At 61.1% G+C, this 21,121-nt stretch overlaps 5 protein-coding genes across 5 annotated transcripts; 1 reads left to right on the top strand and 4 right to left on the bottom strand.

The window, feature by feature from the left end:
- Window positions 1-126: 126 nt before the first annotated feature.
- Window positions 127-1,199, bottom strand: EMIHUDRAFT_71786 (hypothetical protein; the record flags this gene model as incomplete). Its single annotated transcript, XM_005785418.1, has 3 exons — window positions 127-315; window positions 426-493; window positions 566-1,199. Coding segments are annotated over 3 exons (891 nt in total), but the record flags the coding sequence as incomplete, so codon positions are not given.
- Window positions 1,200-1,852: 653 nt separating this feature from the next.
- EMIHUDRAFT_364111 (hypothetical protein) lies at window positions 1,853-2,655 on the bottom strand (the record flags this gene model as incomplete). The annotated part of the gene is made up of 1 exon (XM_005785417.1): window positions 1,853-2,655. A coding segment is annotated over one exon (723 nt), but the record flags the coding sequence as incomplete, so codon positions are not given.
- Window positions 2,656-10,572: 7,917 nt separating this feature from the next.
- On the bottom strand, window positions 10,573-13,254 carry EMIHUDRAFT_467855 (hypothetical protein; the record flags this gene model as incomplete). Its single annotated transcript, XM_005785416.1, has 8 exons — window positions 12,690-13,254; window positions 12,546-12,615; window positions 12,353-12,459; window positions 12,071-12,280; window positions 11,817-12,035; window positions 11,397-11,733; window positions 11,015-11,212; window positions 10,573-10,938 (listed from the first exon to the last, which is right to left on the bottom strand). Coding segments are annotated over exons 1-8 (1,968 nt in total), but the record flags the coding sequence as incomplete, so codon positions are not given.
- Window positions 13,255-14,037: 783 nt separating this feature from the next.
- Window positions 14,038-14,397, bottom strand: EMIHUDRAFT_230021 (hypothetical protein; the record flags this gene model as incomplete). Its single annotated transcript, XM_005785415.1, has 1 exon — window positions 14,038-14,397. The coding sequence occupies one exon, from the start codon at window positions 14,395-14,397 to the stop codon at window positions 14,038-14,040; it is 360 nt and encodes a 119-aa protein (XP_005785472.1).
- A 1,795-nt stretch (window positions 14,398-16,192) lies between these two features.
- EMIHUDRAFT_111956 (hypothetical protein) lies at window positions 16,193-19,959 on the top strand (the record flags this gene model as incomplete). Its single annotated transcript, XM_005785414.1, has 5 exons — window positions 16,193-16,600; window positions 18,075-18,464; window positions 18,609-18,773; window positions 18,905-19,693; window positions 19,789-19,959. The coding sequence occupies 5 exons, from the start codon at window positions 16,193-16,195 to the stop codon at window positions 19,957-19,959; spliced, it is 1,923 nt and encodes a 640-aa protein (XP_005785471.1).
- Between the last annotated feature and the right edge of the window lie 1,162 nt (window positions 19,960-21,121).

The raw sequence follows: 21,121 nt of genomic DNA, 5'->3' as shown, positions 1-21,121 counted from the left end.
AGGGCGGTCCTCAGTCAGCATGCTCACGAGCGCGAAAAAGGAGCACAATTTAGGGTTGGGGGGGGGGGGGTTTGGACGCGGGCGGCGGCGCAGAGAGCGTTCACTCTGCCTCTCGGGGAGAGGCGCCTGTTCGGTGGCGTCGGCGAACCGCTCTTGCATGTTTCGCATGATGGCTCTATAGCGGAGGAAGTCGACGACGCGCGAGCGGAAGGAGCGGCAGGTGAGGTAGAGGTCGCGCATGATGTGGAGAGGGAGGCCTGGCGGGCGGCGCACCGGCGGGTGAGGAGCGAGGGGCGGGAGGGGGTGGGGCGGATGCTGGGAGGGCGCGGGAGGGGAGCCGGGAGGGTGGGGGGTGGGGGTCGGAGTGCGAGGGGGAAAGTTGGGTGGAAGGGCGGGAGGGCGCCATAGTAGGCGCAAATGAGGACGAAGAAGCCGAGGTAGATGAGCATGTGGAACAGGTCGGTCGCGAGGTCGAGGTAGAAGAGGTAGACACCTGCGCCCGTCCGCGCGAAGGGTTCTCGAGCCACGGCGGCCGAGGGGTACGCCGGGAGGACGGGTGGCTCACCCTTCTCGTCCCAGCGGCCGCCTAGGCGCGCCTCATTGACGTAGAGGGCGTACTTGACGAAGGTGGCGGCAATGGTGCTCGAGAGAAGTAGGTACTCGAACGCGAAGAGCAGCAGCACCGACGGCCCGCGTGCGATGGAGGACGAAAGAGCGTGGTAGAGGAACGCGGCGTCGAGGGCGGCGAGCGCCGAGGTGAGGCCGAGCACCCGGAGGTGAGTGACGAGCCGCACCTCCGGCGCCTGCTCGAGGAAGGCGATCCGATCCTGCAGAAGCCAGTGGAACGACTTGATGAAGAGGAGCGCGCAAAACATCGCACAGAACGATATGTTGAACTCTTCACGGAAGATGGTCATCGCGAGGCAGGTCTCGGTGATGGCGTACCACGCGCGCTCGTACAGGTGCTCCACCTCCGCCTCGCGAAGGCGGCCGAAGAAGGCCGACTTGAGTATGCGCCCCACGAGCAGCGTGAGCGCTAGGGCTGCGTTGGCCAGCACAAGCGAAGCTACCTTGTTGGTGGTCAGTGCGATGACCGTCGGGTAGAACTGGCGGCGGATGGAGTGAGTGTGGTACGTGACGCCCACGACGAGCGCCGTCGACGCAAAGAGGTACGTCGTGAAGCGGCTGCCTGAGAGCATGTGAACGATGCGAAGCGCCACCCTGAGGTTTCGCGGAAAAGAATTTTGCCGCTTAGACTCCCTAGGGTGGGCGACGGCTAGCGCATCACACACCTCTCCTTAAAATCCCTGTGTGGTGGCGGCGTGCCGTCCTCCCATCCCTCCCTTGGGTTGTCTGCTTTCTTTCTTTCTTTCTTGTCAGGAGCAGGAGAATCACTGATCTTCTTCCAAAATCCTGCCTGCTCGTGCAGGTGGGGACCCTGTCCTCCTCCCAGCCCTCCTTCGTTTGGTTCTCTCCTTTCTTTCTTTCTTTCTTTAACTGGCGCGCACTGGCACTAACACAGGTACAATGGTACAAACAAAGGGGTCCCGTTCTCCTGTACCATGCGGAATCGACCCTATCCAGTGCTCAAGTCGTCAAGTGCTCACGGTACAAAGAATTTTACGATCGAGGCGAGCTCCCTCGCACAACACCGGGCACGGGACTTGGAGCACTTGGAGTGCAGTCATTAACCGCACATCCAAGGGCCAGGGAGCTAAGAAGCGCACCCAGCGGGCCGGATGATTGGCATCGGTTGGCGCGGCACTAACACAGGAAAAAGAAGTTCGCGGCGAATTTTCTAGACAAAATTCCAACGGGTCTCTGTCCTTCGTGTGTGTGTGTGTGTGTGTGAGAGAGAGATTTTAGAAAACCAACAAGAAATCACGACTCTCACAGTGATTTGGGCTCGGCAGCTTGTCAGCCCTTAGCCGAAGCTGGGGCCGGTCCCGTAGCCGAGAGAGCCCGCGCCGATGAGTTCGACGCGGTCGGGGGGGCCTGCGGAGAGGCCAGCGAGGTGGCGATCGCTGTACTTCATGGCGCCCTCAAAGTGGGGCTGGCTGACTCGCCAGAGGTCGATACTCTGGACGACCCATAGGATGCCACGAATGCCTGAAGGAGAGGGAGGCGAGGCCAGAGGCAGGCTCAGCTGCTCTCGGGTGATCTCACTTTGGTGGCTGAAGGACCCGATGGTCCTGTCACATTCGCGTTCCTGGGGGTAGAAGAATTCGAGGTAGAAATGAGTCAACACTTCCTTGTAGTACAGCGGACGGCCAGGCTCGCCGGCAGCATCCGCAGGGAGGCAGCATATGAGGCACCAGTCTTCTGGAGAGCTCAACAGCTGCAGCCGCGATGGTAGAGTCGGCCGCGGTTCGAGCGAGCAGCTTTTGGCTGCGGGATCGAATCGCGGATGGCTCATGCCCTCGCGGAGCGACGCGGGTCGCGCGGCGCGCGCGTGTGCGAAATGCGACAACAGTCGACAGTCGACAGACGCCTGAGCGCTGTACGACTGAACGACCGTCGCCGCAATCGCCACCGCCGCCATTTTGACGAGCAGCGCGAGCGCGCTCGTCGGCGGCCAGCCGTCGCGGGCCGGGCCGAGCCCGGCCTCGACCGGCCGCGCCGCCGCAGCAGGCCGGGAGGCCCGAATGGCGGCCGTTCTCTTTGTGTGTGTGTGTGTGTGTGTGTGTGTGTGTGTGTGTGTGTGTGTGTGTGTGTGTGTGTGTGTGTGTGTGTGTGTGTGTGTGTGTGTGTGTGTGTGTGTGTGTGTGTGTGTGTGTGTGTGTGTGTGTGTGTGTGTGTGTGTGTGTGTGCACGCACTCAACATGTACATGTCCTTCTCCCACCACCCAAGCTTCGCGTGTCTCTTTACTTCTGCTGGGACGGACTGGCGCGCACACTGGCTGGTACGGACACAGCTCACGGTGTACTACGCCAGATGAAAAAGAAATATGGCTGCTCCACGAGGCGAGCGGCGTGCTCCTCTGCCACGCGCAGCGCGGCGTCGCTCGCGCCCGCCTGCGCCTCGATGATGGCGCACAGCTGCGCTGGCGAGAGGCCCGCGACGCTCGCGCCCGGCGATTTTTTGTGTGTTCTTGCATCTTGGAGGAGATGGCGCTACTGCACGCACACTTTGGGAACTCCCTATGTGGTGGCGGTTGTCCGCGTTTTCTTTCTTTCTTATCTTCGTGCGTCGAGGGAGCCCCTTTGCTGTCAAATTCTTTCTTGTTGCGGTGTCAAATTCTTATCTTTAGTGCCAGTGCGCGTGTCGTGCGAGGGAGTTTTGTTGTAAAATTCTTATCTTTCTTACCACTTACGTAATTATTGGATATTGCAACATTCATGATCTTTACCGCGCTGCGCTGCTGCGCGCCTCAGTGAGGGGGATATGGCCAGTATGCGCATCAGTGGGGGTGCGTAGAGCATCATCGATAGCTTATTGACAGCGACCCGCGCGTGAACGGAGACCCGGTCTCAAGGATCGCCCTGTTCGAGTGCACCTAAGTGAGCGCTCCTCACTCTCATGATGTGCAGCGGGCATGCGCGCCTCCCGGGGCGCAGAGGTGGACCGAGATCTGCGGCCGACCCTTCATCTTGGCGTAACCCCGCATCCCTTGGAGCATCTGTTGTTTGGGGCGAGGGTCAGCGAGCAGTCCACAAGGGAGGGGACGTGCGCGCCAGCAAGCGCCTTGTACGGTGATGCTCCGGCCTCGTAGCTCTTCAGGAAGGCGCGCGCGCAAACGCCGCTCGGCTGCCGATCGCTCTCCTGGAATCAAGGATTGGACTCGTCACCGCAGCTTGGGCGCTGCCTGGCCCAAGCAGAATGAAGTGGGCGAAGCAGAGTTGGAGTCCAGAAATGTGGGCCTGGGGATGCGCACGCCTCCGAGACAAAGCACACGATGGTGCCGTTGCCATCGTTGTAGTCGTACTCGGGGCTGTGATCGTCATTGCCGCCGGCGATTCGGAACGGCAAGTCGAGGACTGAAGGTAGCGGCCATTCATCGAGCAGCAGCAGCAGGGCATTCTCCTACTCGAGCAAGGGCAGTAATGATGGCCACGATGATAGAATAGGCGGGCTGGATTCACCTTGTGGATGTCAAACAGCAACAGCTGCTGGATCTGCAGCTCTGTTAGAACACCTTGCTGCTCCCAATCCCTCGGCACAATCAGGGCTCTGCCGCCGCCCTCTGCTGTGGCCTCATCAGCGCCGACGCGAAAGCCCGCCATCGTCGCCTCAGTAGCGCCGTGACCCGAGCAGCTGAGCCAACCTTGACGGTTGGGTGCCTCCCGTAGCCATTTCGAGAGCTGCTGGATTTCCTCGACAATGTTTGCTCGGTTGGACGGCGTCACCTAGCAGCGGACCCACAATTGCTCGCACGGCCACCAAGTGATGGTGGGCTCCGGAAAAAGAGTCCACCGCGTCGTCGCGGTCACTCAGGGTGATCACCTGTCCGGAAGACGGATTGGGATGAGTTCCTCTTCTCGAAGGCCCCTAGTGCTAAGCTGGTGTGCGCAAACCGGGTTGTAGCCATTTGCCGCGAGCACGCTCGCGATCGCCTTCTGGTCATTAACTCCATCCGAACCAAGCGACGTGCAGATGCAAAGCGCTCGCCTGTCCGGATTCTGCAGGGTGTTGCCCACGGGAGTCGCAGGCAGCCGCTGTCTCGATCTCTGTGCCATCTTCAACAGGTTGATCTTCTGCACGCCGCTCGCGGAAGCTGTAGCAAAAGTGCTGTTCGAGCAGCCCGTATCAAGACCTCGCGTTGTCGCAGCCGTGCTCTCTGCCTCCGCAGGAGCCGGCGAAACTCTGCCGAAAATCCTCGCAAGGGCATCTTGCGCCTTGCTCATCCATCCCGGGCCCTCGACCACTCCCTCAACCTAGGTGAAATCATCAGTGCTTAGAGAAACGGCACGCACGGCCACCCGCACGGCGGCTCGATCCCCTTCCGCGCCTCGCCAACAGCTTGGTCGGCCAAGCACTGCATCGAATCCTGCACCGCGTCCAACTGCTCGCCCGCGCCGGAAAGAAGACCAGAGAGCTTGTCCTCCGACGTCTTTGAGGCGCCGCCCACCACGACCACAGACCGGCTCGTAGAGGCCTAGGTTCGGCAGGCTGGAGCAGTTAGATCGGCCTCGGTGCAGACAATGAGTGCCGCAGCTCGCCTTGCAAGGCACTAAACGCCCGAAAGCGTCGCTCGCCTTGTCCTTGCAGCCTTTAGTGGCCGTCGGCAATGCTTCCTCCGCCATATCAAATGCCCGGCTCGTCGAGGCGTCGGCGGGGACTGGTATGTCATCAACGGCACTGCTCAGGCGCTGCTTTACGTCCTTGCTGCAGTTGAGCCGCTGCAAAGCCTCCTCGATCTTCCCTCTGCAATCTTTCGTCACGGCCTCAGGCGCTTCCGAGAGGACCGGCAGCCCCAATCCACGCGGCCTCGCTGCGCCGCTGTCATCCATCGTAGCGGCGCTGGACCCCTCCGTCGCTGCCGCCGCCGGTGCTGCTGCTGCCGCCGCCTTTTGCTTGATGAGGCTGCTGCCCCTGACGGCGCTCGGCTTCACGCTACGCCGTTTGAGCAGCTCGACCTTGCCGTCCTCAAACTTGACCATGACGCCCTCCGGTGCCGTCTTGCTCCTGGGAATCGTCTTGGTCACCTACCACGGGGTGGGGAACTAGAGAGGATCTGAGCCGTGTGAATCTCGGGCACGCGCTACGACGGCCACCTTTCCCAGCACGCTGAGGCCATCCTGTACTCGGCCGTTGTCGGGGTTGATCACCTCCACCCAGTCACCGCGCTGCAAAGTCTGCGGCTTTTCGGCCTTTCTTTGGTTAACTTGCTGCCTCTGCACGCTCACGATGTCGACACTGCCACCAGGGACCAGCTCGGCCGGCGCGGCGACCTTGCCGGTCCACACCGCGGGCACGGTGGTGATTCGGCAGAGGCTTGACGCAGGGAGCCAGACAACCTCCTTGTCGAGCTCGACCTCAACCACGCCGTCCTTGACGTCGGACACCGTGCCAGTCTTGCCGTAGTGCGGATCGTCGCAGCAAATCACCTTGACGGTGTCCCCGTCGTCGATTTGAAGGGCACATTTTGCACAGCCGGCAAGCGCGCTCCGGGGTGCGCAAGCTGCATCATTGTCGACGGAGCTGGCGGCGTCGGACGTCGAGAGTGTAATCGGCTGCACGCTTCCAAACGTCATAGCCTTAGCACGGACGCCTCCTGAGATCCCAAGGTCGACGATTGGCCCGTACTCGTCCACCTTCGTCACGGTGCCGGTCTTGCCAAAGTACTCGTCCTTTTTGCGCACTACCCTGATGGCATCGCCCGGTTTGAGCTCCACAATTCGATCCGCCTGCGAAGCCGCTACCTTGCGCAGGACTCGCGCCTCCTCCACAGCTGCCGCCGTGGTCTCTGTCACAAATCGATCCGCGGCGGCCCGTGCAGCGGCAATCTCCTTCGCCGCCGCTTCATGCGCCTTTGCTTTTGTTGTCTTTGCCTCCACCGCCGCTGCCTGCTTGGCCAACACTACCTCCTCATTCTTCACCAGCTCCCTCCCGCGCGCGTCGATCTGCTCCTCCATCGCCGCGATACTTTCCCGAAGCTTCTTCTTCTTCTTGCCTGCTGCGAAGCCGCGCGCCTTCTTGCATTCGGCCTATGTCATCAACTAGCCAGAATAGCAGCTTTGACGACACGCGGGTGCAGGGAGGTGAACTCGGGGAGGAGGCTGGGAGGGGAGTGTATCGGGATGGGCGGTATTGCCCGCAAATGCGCAGGCTGTGTGCAGTGCACCTGTAGCTCGCCGACATCCTGCTTTGCACGCAGCAGCTCCTCATTGATCTTTGAGGATTCCGCCTGTGCGGCTGAGAGACCTGCGCTGGCCTGGGATTCCATCTTATCAGCGGCTGCTGTCCTCTGGTCTGCCTTGCTGCACGCTTCTGCTACCACCGAGTCTGCTGCTTTCTGGGCATGCTCCTGTGCTGCAGCGACTCTTTCTGCTGCCCGCCACCCGGCGGCATCGAGAACGGCTTTCTTCTCCTGGATGGCGTCATGCACCACCGTGGACGACGGCGGGTCGCCCATAACGTGCCTTCCTCCCTTCCCCCTCTCCACCAGGAGGGCGAGGAGATCAGGGCGCTTCGCGCCGAATCAGCCCAGTTTTGCAACTTTTGCGTTCGTATTGGTATTCGCGAGGGCTGATTTTTTTCTCACAACAAGGTCTGTGAATATTCTTCGTTCTCCTAGGTCAGCGCCGTAAACTTCCTGAACTAGTGCTCGTCACTAAATATGTACTAAATTTGCGCTAAAGTCGCGCTATATACGCACTCGAACACACACTAAATAGCGCACTAAACTATCACTAAAGTTCATTCACACGCACTAAATTTAGACCCAGGCGCCCTCCAATTTAGTGGGTTGGCGAGAAGGGGGGGAGAGCCCAATGTGTGGTTGGTGCTCTGTTCACAGCACAGTGCGAAACTAGGGTTGCAACCTGGTAAAGAACTCGCTCGCAGAGCAGTAACGACTAACGAGGAGAGGCAAGTATGTATGACTAGGTATACAGCCCCGATGCAAGCGCCAGTGGCGTCTGCCACGAGCGGCTGAGGACGAGGGTACGGTAGTACCACCAGAGCGTCACGGCGAGGAGCGGGAGCCGCGACGGACCGTGCAGGTGGAAAACGAGGCGCAGTCGGATGTGCTGATGAAAGCGCGTGTCGAGGAGGTGTGTGAGAGGGGCTGCGGCACCGAAACCATGGCGGCGCAGGCATGTCGGCGGGTTGGGCTATGTCAAACACGATCGAGTAACCGCTTTTATATTAATTAAACGCTTTTTTTTGGGCGGGATCTATCTGCTTGCTACTTCCTTCCTTCCTATACTAGCCTTGAGTTTGAGCTGGGTCCTCAGGCGAAAATACGCGTATTACGACACTGGTAAAATTCAGGCTAGTACTTGTCATCGCAACTCCCAATCTGAAAATTGAAAACCGCGGTCGGGGCTGAGCAACGCTGATACGATGCATTGCACGGAAGAGAAAAGGCTCAAATGCCAGCCGAGAGCATCGCCGCATTGAATGCGCGTGCCACGCTTCAGTGCGATTCCTCGCCACTGCCGAGTGAACTTAGACCGGAAGAGATCCGTCAGGGCAATATCGGCGACTGCTGGCTACTGAGCGCCATTGCAGCGCTTGGAGCGCCCGTGCCATCCGGCACCTGTTCCGCGACGAGGGTTCCTGCTGCACCGTTCGCCTCTTCGATTTGCACGACTGGAGCCCCCGGGACGTCAGCAACGTTGGGGCGTCAGCACCGTCGGACAGCCTCACACCCATCGTCTGCGCTGCACCCCGGTGGGTCGCGCTGCTCGAGCAGGCGGTCGCGATCCACTGCGGTGGGTACGCAATGCTCAATGGCGGTCAACCGCCTCGAGCTTGGGCCATACTGACGGGCTACAAGCCTCAGTACACGATTAAGCTTGACCCTGCGACCAAACGCTATCAGATCGGTGGTTGGCTCAATCCAAATCAGAGCGGGAGCTGGGAGGCGCCTGGAAACTCGGCGCACTCGACCGGCTTTCGTGGGCTGTGGCCAATGGAATGGCCCGAGGTTGGCGGTGGAGGTCAGAGGGGCACTACGATTGACCGCTCGGAGCTGCTCCGCAGGAAGCCGTCGCCCGCACCACAGGAGCAGTCACACCACCACTCCCACTCCGGCGCCCACCCACTCCCCACCCCGACATCCCCACCCCACCCCACAAGCCACAACCCCGCCCCACGCAGAATGTGTTTGTGGAATGGCACCAACTTTGCCATGTGCGCAGCGAGCGACGAGGGTCCGCATGCCTTCACGGTGCTGCGCGTTTGCGGCGCAGAGGACGGTGGCTGGGTTCAACTTTTTGACCCGCTGGGTACGACGCTGAACGGGCTGGATGGGAAGGGTTACGGCAAGTTCTGGCTCGCAAGCAACACCTTCTTCGCTAAGTACAGATCAATCTACCTCTGTGCAGGGGTTTATGGCCGAGACTTCGGCATCTCGAGAGAGCCAACGCCCGCCGCCCCTGATGATAGGTCGTTGTAGCACACCCGGCTCCGGTGGCGACGGAAAACAGATCCTCTATGCCCCCCCCCCCCCGCCATCAAGCGAGAGATTTTTGAAAACTCTCTCTCTGTGGCTGTGTGGTGGGTTCGGACTGTGCTGAAGAAACGAATGAAGTTAGGAAATCGGTGGTAGTATGCTAGTATCCACATTTTTCCTCGTTTCGCCCCAAGTGAAAAACCCCTGCCGGGCGCGTCATTAAATAAATGAAACGGGGACGCGAGGAGTGGGTGGGAGAAGGACAGGAGGGTCCCGTACTAGATGTGCAGAGTGCACGCCCGCACTTCTCCCGCCAAGTTTCACAGCCCGCTGTCGGGGCACATCGCTTGGCCTCGCAGCCTGAAGCGCCTCACGGAAGCTACGCCGCCGACTCCTCCTTCGTCCGCTCCCGCTCAGCTCGCTTGTTCGTGGCGCGTTCCACGCTCCGCTCGTGTAGCCAGCGAGTGAGGTGCGGCGTCGCCCGCTCCACCTCGCCCCTACCAGACAAGGTGCGTGCCCAGTGAGCAAGTCAGGGCGCTCCCTCCGCGCACACCTCGCCGAGACTACGCCGCAGCGCCTGGCGATGGGCTCGTAGAGCGTGTCGAAGAAGGTGGCCGCGGTGAGCGCGGGCAGGATGATCGGGTCGTTGGAGAAACCGACGCCCGACTGGGGACAACGGTGGGCGTCAGGCGCTGTGGGCAGAGGGTAGTGGCTGTGCAAGTGTCACCTGGAGAAGCGGGTCCTGCGGATAGGCAAGGCAGAAGACGAGAAGATTGACCTGCCGCGCAGGGCCGGGGCGTTGATTGGAGGCGAGGCGGGCGTAGTGTGCTTCTTCCCCGGGACAGCGCGCCTTCCAGCCCGCACGGACGCCCCACTGCGGGTTGTCGATGGTAGTGAAGGTGCCCGAAACGAGGCTCGAGCCGTTGTACGGGGGCACCGGCTCCGCCTTCTCCCACGGGAAGAAGCCGCGCTTCTTCTTGGTCGCGGGCGGCGGTTGAGCGTCGGGGTCTCCCTGCCAGCCGGCCGCGACCACGTCGCTGTTGTCACTCGCGTCCTCCAGCGCGGCAAAGACAGACTGGCCGTCGCTCAGGGAGAGCCCCTCCTCCTCCTCTGGCGGCGCAAAGGAGAAGTTGTCGGAGAAGTCCATGTCCCTCCCCCCCCTCTCCATCTTCTGGCGATGGCGGCGGATGTCACCCTTGACCGCCTGGTGGGATGGTGGGCGGACGGGCGAGAGTCAGGCACACGAGGCTGGGGGCGATAGCTGAGGGCATCGGCGGCAACGACATCCGGCGAGAGAGGGTTTGGGAGCGCGACTTCTCGGCAGAGGTCGCGTCAGGGGAACGGCCTCGGAAAGTCGCCTCGTTGAGACGGCCGCTTGCCGCGCTCGAGATGAGATCGGCGGGCAGGCGGGAGGGGTTCTTCAGCCACTTTTGGATGGCCTATTGCGGGAGCTCCGAGGTCGCTGAGGGGCACGCGGCGTGTGTGCGTGGCCAGAGCCCCTCCGGGGGACCGCAATCGCGCTCGGCGTGAAGTAGTTTGTAACGTTCTTCGGGTAGGGCTCGGCAAAGATCATCTGCGACGGGACCAGAGCCAGGCCCTTTGGCCCGCCGGAGTGATGGTACGTGCCGACCGGCGTGCCCGTGTCGCTAAAGAAGCTCCCAAGCCCGTTGGCAGCGGGGTCCGAGTTGCCGTCGTTGACGAGCACTACGTCGAGCGTTTTGTCGGCGCAGTCGAGGGTCTCGTCGCCCGCCAGGCAGTCCGTAATCATTGTGGCGACGGTCATGGCGAGGGCGGTGTTGTCAACGTACACGCCGTCGATGCCGCGGTAGGAGGGGCTCCAGGCCCGCTCCTCCGACGGAGGCAGCGGCGACGAGGCCTGGCGCAGTGGGTCGGGTACCGTCGGCGTCGAGCAGTGGGCCGGCCAGTGAGCGGCGGTGGGACTAGGAGTGTACGATTCTCGAACGGTTTGCCTCGGTCCGGTTGAGCGTGACGTCGACGGCGAGGTGGTGGAGGCCGAGCGGCATGCACTCGTCCACAAATTCGCCGATGTGCTTCTCCAAAAAGGCATCGTCGCTCTTTCCCGCCGCCCACCACCGGAACTCCTCCTCAGTCGGCGCGTCCGAAGCCCTCTTGTCGAGCATGCTAAACACCTGCACACGGCTATGCATGTGAAGCAACGCTCGTCGCGGCTCGCCGCCTCTCGCGCCGGAGTCGTCCGCTCCTTGAGCATCTCCCTCGGGCCGGAGACGAGCGGGTTGCTGCGGCTCGCCTAATCTCGGGTAATCTCGGGTAATTTCGGGTACTCTCGGAGACGAGCGGGCTGCTGCGGCTCACCGCAAGCACATCCTTGAAGACCGACTTGAAGGCGGCCTTGACAATCGTGGGCGACGCCGCGGCACCTGCCGCCGCCGACGACATCGCCGTGATCTCGCTCACGTCCGCATCTCCGGGCCGCGGCCAACGCGTCCGCAGCGTGCGGTTCGCCGCCTCCTGCGCGTGGTCCTCGCCACCGCAGCAGTAGGCGAAGCACGCAGAGCCATCGTCCGCAGCAGGCTTGCCAAACATTCTGTTCATTAGGCCCGACCGGTCCTCCCCTGGGCACGAGAACCGCGCCGTCCAGCTGCAGTCGCACGTATACGGCCTCTTTGTCAGCGTGAGCCCGTCACACAGCCTGCAGACAGATCGCTTGGCGCTGTGGCGACGCGCGCTGAGGGGGTTCGGCCTCCGGGGCACACAGGGGCATCGTACACTCACCCCGGTGCGAAGAAGCCAGCAAAGCCCTCGCGACTCGAGCGCGCCTTCGCGACGTGCACGGCCGGCAGCGTGGCACCTGGGGGCACGCCCTCCGGCAACGTCAGCCGCACCAGCTGCGCGTCCTCGTCCTTGCCGACCCAGGTGTCGGGCGGAATGGCGATCTGCTGGATGAGAGCCGCCTCGGGCAAGCCCGCGCGGGGCGCGCCGTACTTGATGTCCCTGAGGCGACGGGAGGCTAGCGAGTCGGGCGACACAAGTCGCGGCTGTAAGCGTTTGGTTCTGTCGGGCGGGGCTTGGGCGCGGTCCTCCAGCCAGGGATGACGCCGCTCATCATGTTGTTGATAAAGCGGTGCCAATCCTGCGCCGGCAGGTTGGCTGCGCGAAGCAGGTTCGAGACTGCGCGCAGGAATCCCGCGAATATGTCGGTCATGCCCCTGCCGCGGCACGCGTTGTAGATGTTGACCCTACGAGACGACTCCGATCAATGCTCCGTGAGCGGTTCTACCCTTCTTTCCCGGCGAGTGGCGCTGGGCTGCGTTGTCTTGGGCCCAAAGAGAATGCCCTGCGCGTACGTCCTTCCCCACTCGGAGAAGAAGTCCTTGAGCGGGCGGAACCGCCCGTCGGCGCCCGATTGCGTGATGTCCTGGAGCGCGCGGTGGCGTGAGGCGGTGAGGAGGGCCAACCGTCGGGCGAGGCCGAGGGGCTGCACGACGGCCAAGGGTGCTTTGCCTGGAAGAATTTCCCCCCGAACGAGAATTGCGTCGCAAACCACTGCCCACCAGAGTTGCCTGAGAGGTGCCTGCACAATAGAGGCGGAGCGCGGTGTCGGGTGGGGATCAAAGAGTTGAGGAACGGGCCGCCGGCAGCGCGCACGTGAAGTCCCGCCAGTCCATGCCGACGGTGTCGTCCTTAAAGGCATGCGAGAGGGCGCGGCCGTAGGCGATGCCCGCCGTCATCGTCCGAAACCCGCCTCCGCTGACGGCCAGAGCCATTGGCCGCCGCGGTCCGCGCGGCTTTGTCGCATCCTTGGCTCTGGGCGTCAGCGGGACATCCTTGGGCTCCGGGCGGGGGTTGGCGAGGTGCAGCTGCATGTAGGTGCTGAGATACTTACCCGCTGTATCAGCGGAGAGCTGGATCTTGTCGTCATCCCCATTGATGCCCCAGATCTTCATGTCCTTGATGCCCCAGATCTTCATGTCCTTTGACCACTCCATCAGACGGGGCGCACTGTGACCGCTCCAGTGCACAGCCGCGAGCAGCACAAGTGTGAGTAGCGCGGCAAACGTGGCCGCAGCACGCCGCGCCCTCGCAGGACTCTGAGTGGCGGTGATCATGTTGCGAGCGCGTTGCTCGTCCGCCTTGATGGAGAGTGGGAGCGGGGGGCGCGTGCACGGCTTCCCAGGCGACGCTGACAATCCCCACCTGCACGAGCAGGATCTTGGAAGGACGATCATGACGATCAGGGACACAGGGGAACGGGAGCCGCGGGATTTCGCTATTTTTGAGTTCTTCTTTTTAGCTGTGCCTTTTGTGGTGCTAGTTCGTGCCAGTCTGCTGTGAGAGGGGCTTGTATTCGTAGAATTCTTTTTAGCAATACCAAACAACTCTAACACTCACACGTCATTTGGTTTGTTTGTTCTTCTTCGGGTGTACCTGTGTTAGTGCCAGTGCGCGCCAGTCCCGTGCCTACTCGAGGAGTGTGATCTCCAAAGTTCTTCTGGTTTCTCTGGTGCGCCGAGAGGGGCCTCGGTCTTGCTCACACAAAAACACAACCACGGACCCGCACAAGCTCAGTCGAGGGAGGGCGCCTGGGTCTAAATTTAGTGCGTGTGAATGAACTTTAGTGATAGTAGTGCGCTATTTAGTGCGTGTTCGAGTGCGTATTTAGTGCGTCTTTAGCGCGAATTTAGCACAAATTTAGCACAAATTTAAAACAAAGCACATATTTAGCACAAATTTAGCACAAATTTAGATCTAGCACATATTTAGCACATATTTAGCACATATTTAGTGTGTTTTATCTCCAATTTAGCGCCACATTTAGTTCACTTTAGGTGCGGGCAGCTGCAGTAAGATGTAAGTACATTTAGTGGGGGCCCCCATCTTTAGTGCGGCACGCATCTTTAGCACGGCTTCCCAGCCACACCACAGCTAGCCAGGGCCGCGTGCTTTGCTCCTTGGCTGCCAAGAATGCACCACAGGAGATGCCTGGCCCCTGCCCTCATGACCCAAAGGCAGGCTCCCAGACCCAGTGTGAGGCTAGATATGCAGCCCTCCAGAGCAAGATCTCCCGACTGAGCACCGGCACATAACCGATTCCCGAGAGGAGGACCAGCACAGTTGAATGCGCCACCGCAAGCACCACCTCCGACCGCATAACCCATGCTGTGCCCGTGACCACCAGCTGTAATAGAGTAGAGGTGAGGGTCGGTCTTGGAATTTCAAAGCCAATGTTGAACCAAAGGATGAAGGATCCAGACCACGAGGACAGAAACGGCCAAATGGCAATGATCCATGTAGTCACCGCAAGCAGCTTTACATACTCGTGTACTCGTAGCATGTTGGATCCAGCCCCAGCCATGCACCCGGAAAGCACCCCCTTGAGGTTGATATTCAGCTGAAGAACCTTCGTTCGGTTGGTTGGGGATGGGAGGCATGGCCATGGGACGGGGAACTTTTGCGAGTGGGCAGGGAACTGCAGGGGGAGAGGGGGAGGGAGGCCCAGCGAGGGTCTGCGGCTGGATCCTACTGCGCGGCTGGACTAAAGACGCACTAAACCTCGCTAAATTTGGATGTAAAGTCGCAGTGAACTCGCGCTAAATTTGCGCTAAAGTTGCGCTAAATTTGCGCTAAAGTTGCGCTGAATTTGCGCTAAAGTTGCAGTAGATAAACACTTCACACCGCACTAAATTTAGACCCAGGCGCCCTCCCAGAGAGTTGTAGAGGCTTCAGCTGCGCAATACTCTGAGTCAGACTCAGAGACGCGAGTGGTGGCAGATGCAGAGATGCAGATGGGATTTAGGGAGGCACTTAGGGGACCCCAGGAGGGTTCTGAGGGCCGGATTTTTTTAAGACCTTTTAAGAAACGAGGAGGTTTGGGGGCTTAACTTGCCATTTAAGAGATTGCAGGCACGGGGGGTCCCTCTTTTAAGACCGTTTAAGAAAATCGGCCCCTCGCCGCTCGCCGGCATGCGTCGCTGGGGTTCCGCGCCGTTTTCTCCAATTGTCCAATACTGCCGTTATTAGGCACAAACCCGCCACTGAAGACACATCTGTAAGTCTGGTGCACTGGCAGGAGCCATACTCGCATAGGGGACGCGTGCTAGCTGACTGTAGCCAGCTTCCCGGCCTACGGCGTCTACCGGGAGCCTCCGGGACCATCGACCTCGGGAGCTCTCCCGCACCGTTTAAGCGTTTAAGACCGTTTGAGGAATCGGCGGCCCAGGCAGCCTTAAAATGGGCCTAGGCCCGTTTTAAGCCGTTTAAGCCGCAGGCGCCCCAGGGCCCACCCTTTTAAGCCTAGGGGGGGAGGCATGTCCATGTGTCCCCGCCCTGCACGATCTTGAGTGTGTCTGTGAGGGGTCTTCAATATCCGTCCCCTCACCCCTGGTCACTACCCATCTGTAACAAAACATTCCGGAATGTAACAAAACAAATCCAATAGAGGGGTTGGAGGGCGGGAGAATCCAAAAAACCTAAATTCCTACCCTTTTTTTGTCTGCGCGGGCCAGTCCCGCGCCCCCAGCGGTGGTGTGTGTTGGGGAAGTGTTTTTTATTTCTTTTACCTCTAGCTCTACCGAAGCCGAGTGTACTAGTGCGTGCCAGCCGACATCCATGTAATTCTTTTCGCCTAGTCTCGTGATCGCCGGTAAAATTCTTTTTGCACGCCTGGCCCTTTTCAGGGTTCCGGCTCCTTCCCAGATAGGGGGTCTGTTCACACTGTGGCTGGCCCCATGCAATAGGTAGGTACGTCCGGTTTTGACCGCCCCAGAGGGCCCCGCAATAGGTAGGTAGGTGGTGGGGGTGGGGTGGGGGGTGGGGGTGGTGGTGGTGGTGGGGGGGGGGGGGTTAAAAAAACCGCTTCGCTCGCGCGGGAGACGGCTAGCCGCGAACGGGGCCATGCCAGACGAGTCGCCTGCGGCTGGGACGCCAGCCGAGACGGGTGCGGCGGCGGCGCCCGCGGTGGCGGCGCCCGAAAACGGGCGCTCGGAGCCTATTCACGGGAATTTTTCGCTTCGCTGCGCGGCCCCGCAATAGGTAGGTAGGTGGGCACGGAGCCTGGCGGTTGGCGCCCGCAATAGGTAGGATGAGGGCGTTTTGGCGCGACTCAAGCCAGACCCCCTATCAGGGTAGAGCCGAACCCGGGTCGATCTTCCATGCCGGACTGCCCCACCGAGATTTGCGGAGTGTGGGACCAGGATCGCTCTCGCTGCGACTCGCTCTGCCCGCTGCTCGCCGGCCTCGGCTTGCCGTCGTGGGCCCAGTCGATCGCGTGCCCTGCAGCCGACATGGTGAAGAACACACTCCGCATCTCGTGCCCCGAGCCCGGCACCGTCGAGATTGTTGACAAGACAATGTTTGGCCGGAATAGTACTCGGGTGACGCTGGATGGCGCCGAGCGCGAGGAGAAGTCGAAGGGGAGAGGCAAGGTCTTCATGCTCTCGGGCTCGCATTGTGCCGAGGGCACCGGCGCGACTCTCCACTGTCGCCTCGTGTCGCGAGGCGACGGATGGCACACGCGATCGGAGCGCTTCCTCTCCCAGGACCCTGCCGATGCAGGCCAGGTACTTGTTGAACGCCACGTTCTCGTGAGACCCGAGCAGCCCGAGATGGCGCTGCATCGCTACTACGTGAAGAGGCAGGGGGAGGACCTTCGGCCCGACCAATAAACGGGGGCAGCGCTGGGCGTGTGCACCAGGCGACGGCGATGGCTGACGACTAAAAAAACGCGAGAGGTGCTGCTCACTTCGCCTTCGGCCCCACACGGTGTGATCTTATCACTTATGATTTAGATTTTAGTCTGGAAGTCCCGCTCTTCGCGTACCGAGAACGGTCTCCACAAAGATCAAAGTCCCGATCACGTGTCCGACACTTCTACTATTAATTAGCTGAGCAGGAGAATAGCAATAGGGGAGCGAGCGATGGCGTCGGCGCGCACCGCGGCGCCGGCCGAAGACGCGCGCGCACACGCTCTCCCCGTCTCTCTTCAACCAGCAACCACTCTTCCCGCGCGCGCGCACACACACACGCGCGAGGGGCAGCGGGCAGCGGCAGGGGGGCCCGACACCACAGGCGTGGTCGGGAGCCCGCCGGGCCGGCGGGAGGCTGTGCGTGTCCGTCCACTGTGGACCCAGTGATGGCCTAGGAGCCCTGCACGGACGGTGTTTAAATGCTATATCACACCTAGGGACCGCGTGCTGTGGCCGTGGGCGGGGCGGCGACGCGAGCCGCGCATCGGCCGACAATGTGCCGGTGTACGCGTTTCGGTCACACTCAGGGCCCGTTTTGCATGACCTGCGCAGCAGCAGAGTGATCACTGTATACGACGCACTGGTCCAGGCGTCGGCCTTCGCGCTGCCGCTCTATCCTCTAAAGCAAACGCTGCTCACGGGCGGGGCGGGGGGTTGGGGGGCGGCGCGCGGGCTGCTCCTGTGCAGTCGTGCATATACGACGTTCATTCGCTGTCGATGCGCCCCGATGGACGATAATGATTAATGTTCTGCTTTTCCTTCTCCCTTGACCCTTGTACGGGGGACACCAACTCGTTCCCGTCCTACCCGAGAAGCTACGAGGCGTTCACCTTGGGATATCTCGCTGCTAGCGGGGTGACCCTGCTCGCTTGCTGCACTTGCTGCAGCCGGGGCGTCGGGCGTGCGTGCGTGCCTCCCAACCAAGGGTGAGTGCGATCACAGTCGCACCTGGCCCCGAGAGGTACGAGATGCTGGGGCGAGCCTCTGGCGAGACAGGAGAGCTGTTCCCACAGCAGGCGGAAGTACCCTCCCTCGCCACAAATTCGTACCCCGGGTACTCGTGAACGACGTGAAGGATCGGCCGCGGCGGGCACTATGCCGTGCCCTCCGTGCGCGCTGCTCCTGCTGCTCATTCGTCTAGGACCTGCATCGATGCAGGATCTGTCAATCGACTTTCGCTCTGGGGATGGGCAGATCAGCGCAAACGGAGTTCCCTTCTCTATAAAGGTTAGAGCACACGCTAACCGAAACCGAAGCAGCAGCTGACCCGACCGGTTGCTGTGCACAGGGGGTCAACTGGTTCGGAGCAGAGGGCGAGAACGGCACGGTCGAGGGTCTTACGCACGGCAGCCTCGACCGCTTTTTTGAGTTCCTGTCCACGCACAACTTCAACGCGGTCCGAATCCTCTTCAACCACCGCTCCGTGCGAGAGAACCGTCCCATCCCGGCGCGCTCCTTCAGCGCACTGCACAATCCTAGCCTGTACGACGCCATGAGCGGCAAACCTGTCGAGTACCTTCGCATGCTCGTGCTGCTCGTCGAGGCAGCTGCTCGGCGCAACGTCCTCGTGTTGATTGCATGCGGCCGGCTCGCTGCGGACTATTGGCCCGGCTCCGGCCTTTGGTATGACGACAGCAAAGGGATCAGCGAGGAGTCCGTGCTCGCAAGCTGGAGCGAGGTACTTGGCGCTACCAGCCAAATGCTCGCCGCGACATCGCCTGCACTCAGTGCGGCCACACTGCGGGCTGCCGCGGCCGGCATAGACAGCCTGACCGGCACATCGACTTGCAGCGCCGACGGTCCTCTTCCGGATGCCCCTCAGGTGGCGAGCACTCTTTGCGGCCAGTGGAATGTGTTTGCCGCCGACCTGATGAACAAGCCACACGAGGCGACGTGGGCGATGGGCAACCCGCGGACGGACTGGGATGCGGCAGCGGCTCGCATCGGCAACCACCTACTCAGCCAGTGTCCCCGTTGGATGATCTTTGTGAGCTCCACAGTCAGAGACAGCCGAGGAGTCGAGATAGCCACTCATTTAGGGGGGAGCCCCCCTGGCGAGGGCGACCCGCGAATGTCGCGAGACCCGACATACATTCAGCCCAGTTCGTCCAACCTTAGGTGGAAGGCATCGCTGTCGGTGCGGCCAACGACGGCGGGGTGTCCCGTGGCTACTTTTGGGGGGAGAACCTCCGCGGCGCGCTGCAGCACCCGGTGGTGCTGCGCGACGAGAGCAAGCTGGTCTACTCGCCCCACACATACGGCCCCTCGGTGCGCCAGCAGCATTACTTTAACCGCGCAGAGGGCTTCCCTACCAACATGCCCGACATCTGGAATCAGCACTTTCTGAATGTGCGGCGCGCGCGAGGCGAGTCAGTAGTCGTGGGCGGCTTCGGCGGCCGCTTCCAGTCCGAAGAGGACCAAAATTGGCACATCAAGGCCGTGTCCTACTTCGTGAACAACCGCGTCAGCAGCTTCTACTGTGCCCTGAACCCGACGGCTGCCGGCACGGGAGGTTTGCTCGAGGATGACTGGGCTACGCCTCGCAGCGACAAACTCGACGTCCTGTCCAGGCTGGAGAGCAGTGACGTGACGCAATTTTTACCGCCGTCGCCGCGGCCGCCGCCGCCGCCGCCGCCGTGCCTCTGGGAGCGCGACAGTCCTTGCCACTTTGCTTGCACGCTCACAAACACGGAGGCCGGATGCTCCGAGGGAGGGCGCGATCAGTTGGTCACGTCCGTCCCAGGCGGGCCGTGCTTCTACTGCGGCCACTACAACAAGGACCCCGCTGGCTGCGTGACCAAGTACTTTCAGGTGCCGGGAGTCAGCTTCATTGCCCTGAAACGGTGTGAGTTCAAGAATGGCCGCTGCCAAGCCGAATTTGAGCGGCAGATGTGCGACGGCTGGCAGGTACACCAACCCTACCCTGAATTCGCTTCTCTTGCTGCGCACGCACGCACGCACGCACGCACGCACGCACGCACGCTGTCACTCGCTCCGCATAGGTGCCGTCGCCGCTCCCTCCGCCGCCGCCACCGCCGCTCCAGCCGACTGAACGTTCCGATTCCACCCAGCTGAGGCCAAGTGATAGTGGCTCAGAGGTGCTCCTGCCCTCAGACTCGGCTAAGAGCCGAAAAATGATGATTTCCACAGAGATCAGAGTCTTGAGAAACTAGAGTTTCACAACAAACCTCCCTCGCACAACATTGGGCACGGGACTGGCGCGCACTGGCACTAACACAGGTACACCACAGAGAAACTAGAGAGGAAACGAGAGGGTGCAGAGGCCGTGCTTGGAGAATGCCCCGCAGCGCGGCTGCGCCTGTGGATTGAGCCGCAGCACAAGCTCCATTGGTGAGCTGCGGTGGCGCGACGGCCGCATCATGCATAGCTCTCCGGAGAGACGGCCGCCACGCGCTTGTTTGACGTTTCATCGTCGTATTTGCCCGAATGGTAAAATGCAATCGTCGAATTTGCCCGAGTGGTAAAGTGCAACTTTGGCATTTGGTAAAAGTTGGCCGAATGGTTTGGGGGGGGGGGAACCAAAGCGGAAGGTTGGCTCCAAGTACCAAGAGCTAAAGGTCAACATCCCCTCCGGCTACGACAATGTGAACCTGATCTGGTCCTCACGGAGTTGACCCGTTTCCTCCAGATCGAGACGGACTTCATGAACGGCCGAGCAATATTTCTTCATTAATATTATTAATTGATGCTTTTTGCACGGCTGAGCCCCCCCCCCCCCCTCCCCCGCGCCCATTGGCCCATTCCCTGCCCTCTCCCGCCACACACTCCGTCAGAGCCCTCTCCCCTCTTGCACAACAGGAATTTTGACAATTAGCCAGACGGCCCGATTGCTACAATCAAAGCGGCGCACGTATCCTCCGCCGCCCCCTCTACAGGTGAAAGACAATGCAAACTCAGAGCGATGGGCTTGCCCATGCCGCGATGCCGGAGTGGCTCGACCCCACGCAAATCCGAGACGGTGACGGGTGTTGTCTCGGTGATCTCAGGCCCAGTGAGGTAGTGCATCAGACTATCCCGGATCCTGCTGACCAAGCTCCTCTTGTAGCTCGATCGAGGAAACTCGGCAAGGACTTTCTTCGCTGGTTTCAACTGGTGAATTTTTTCTGCGGGGTTCAACTGACTGGTTCCTTCACACAAAAGCAGAACCCCGGGCCCAAAATCGCAGCACAGTGACAGTCAGACACGCACGCAACAGCGAGCGAATTTTTCTTTCGTGCGGAGGACCGCTATTTTTCGCGGTTGAACTGGGCCTTACCCGTCAGCCCTCAGCCTCCTCCATGGCGCGCAGCTCCCACCACATCGTCGCGATCGAGG

The sequence above is a fragment of the Emiliania huxleyi genome (assembly GCF_000372725.1).
Source record: "Emiliania huxleyi CCMP1516 chromosome Unknown EMIHUscaffold_160, whole genome shotgun sequence".
Lineage (NCBI taxonomy): Eukaryota > Haptophyta > Isochrysidales > Noelaerhabdaceae > Emiliania > Emiliania huxleyi.
This window is presented reverse-complemented; position numbering and strand designations above follow the sequence as displayed.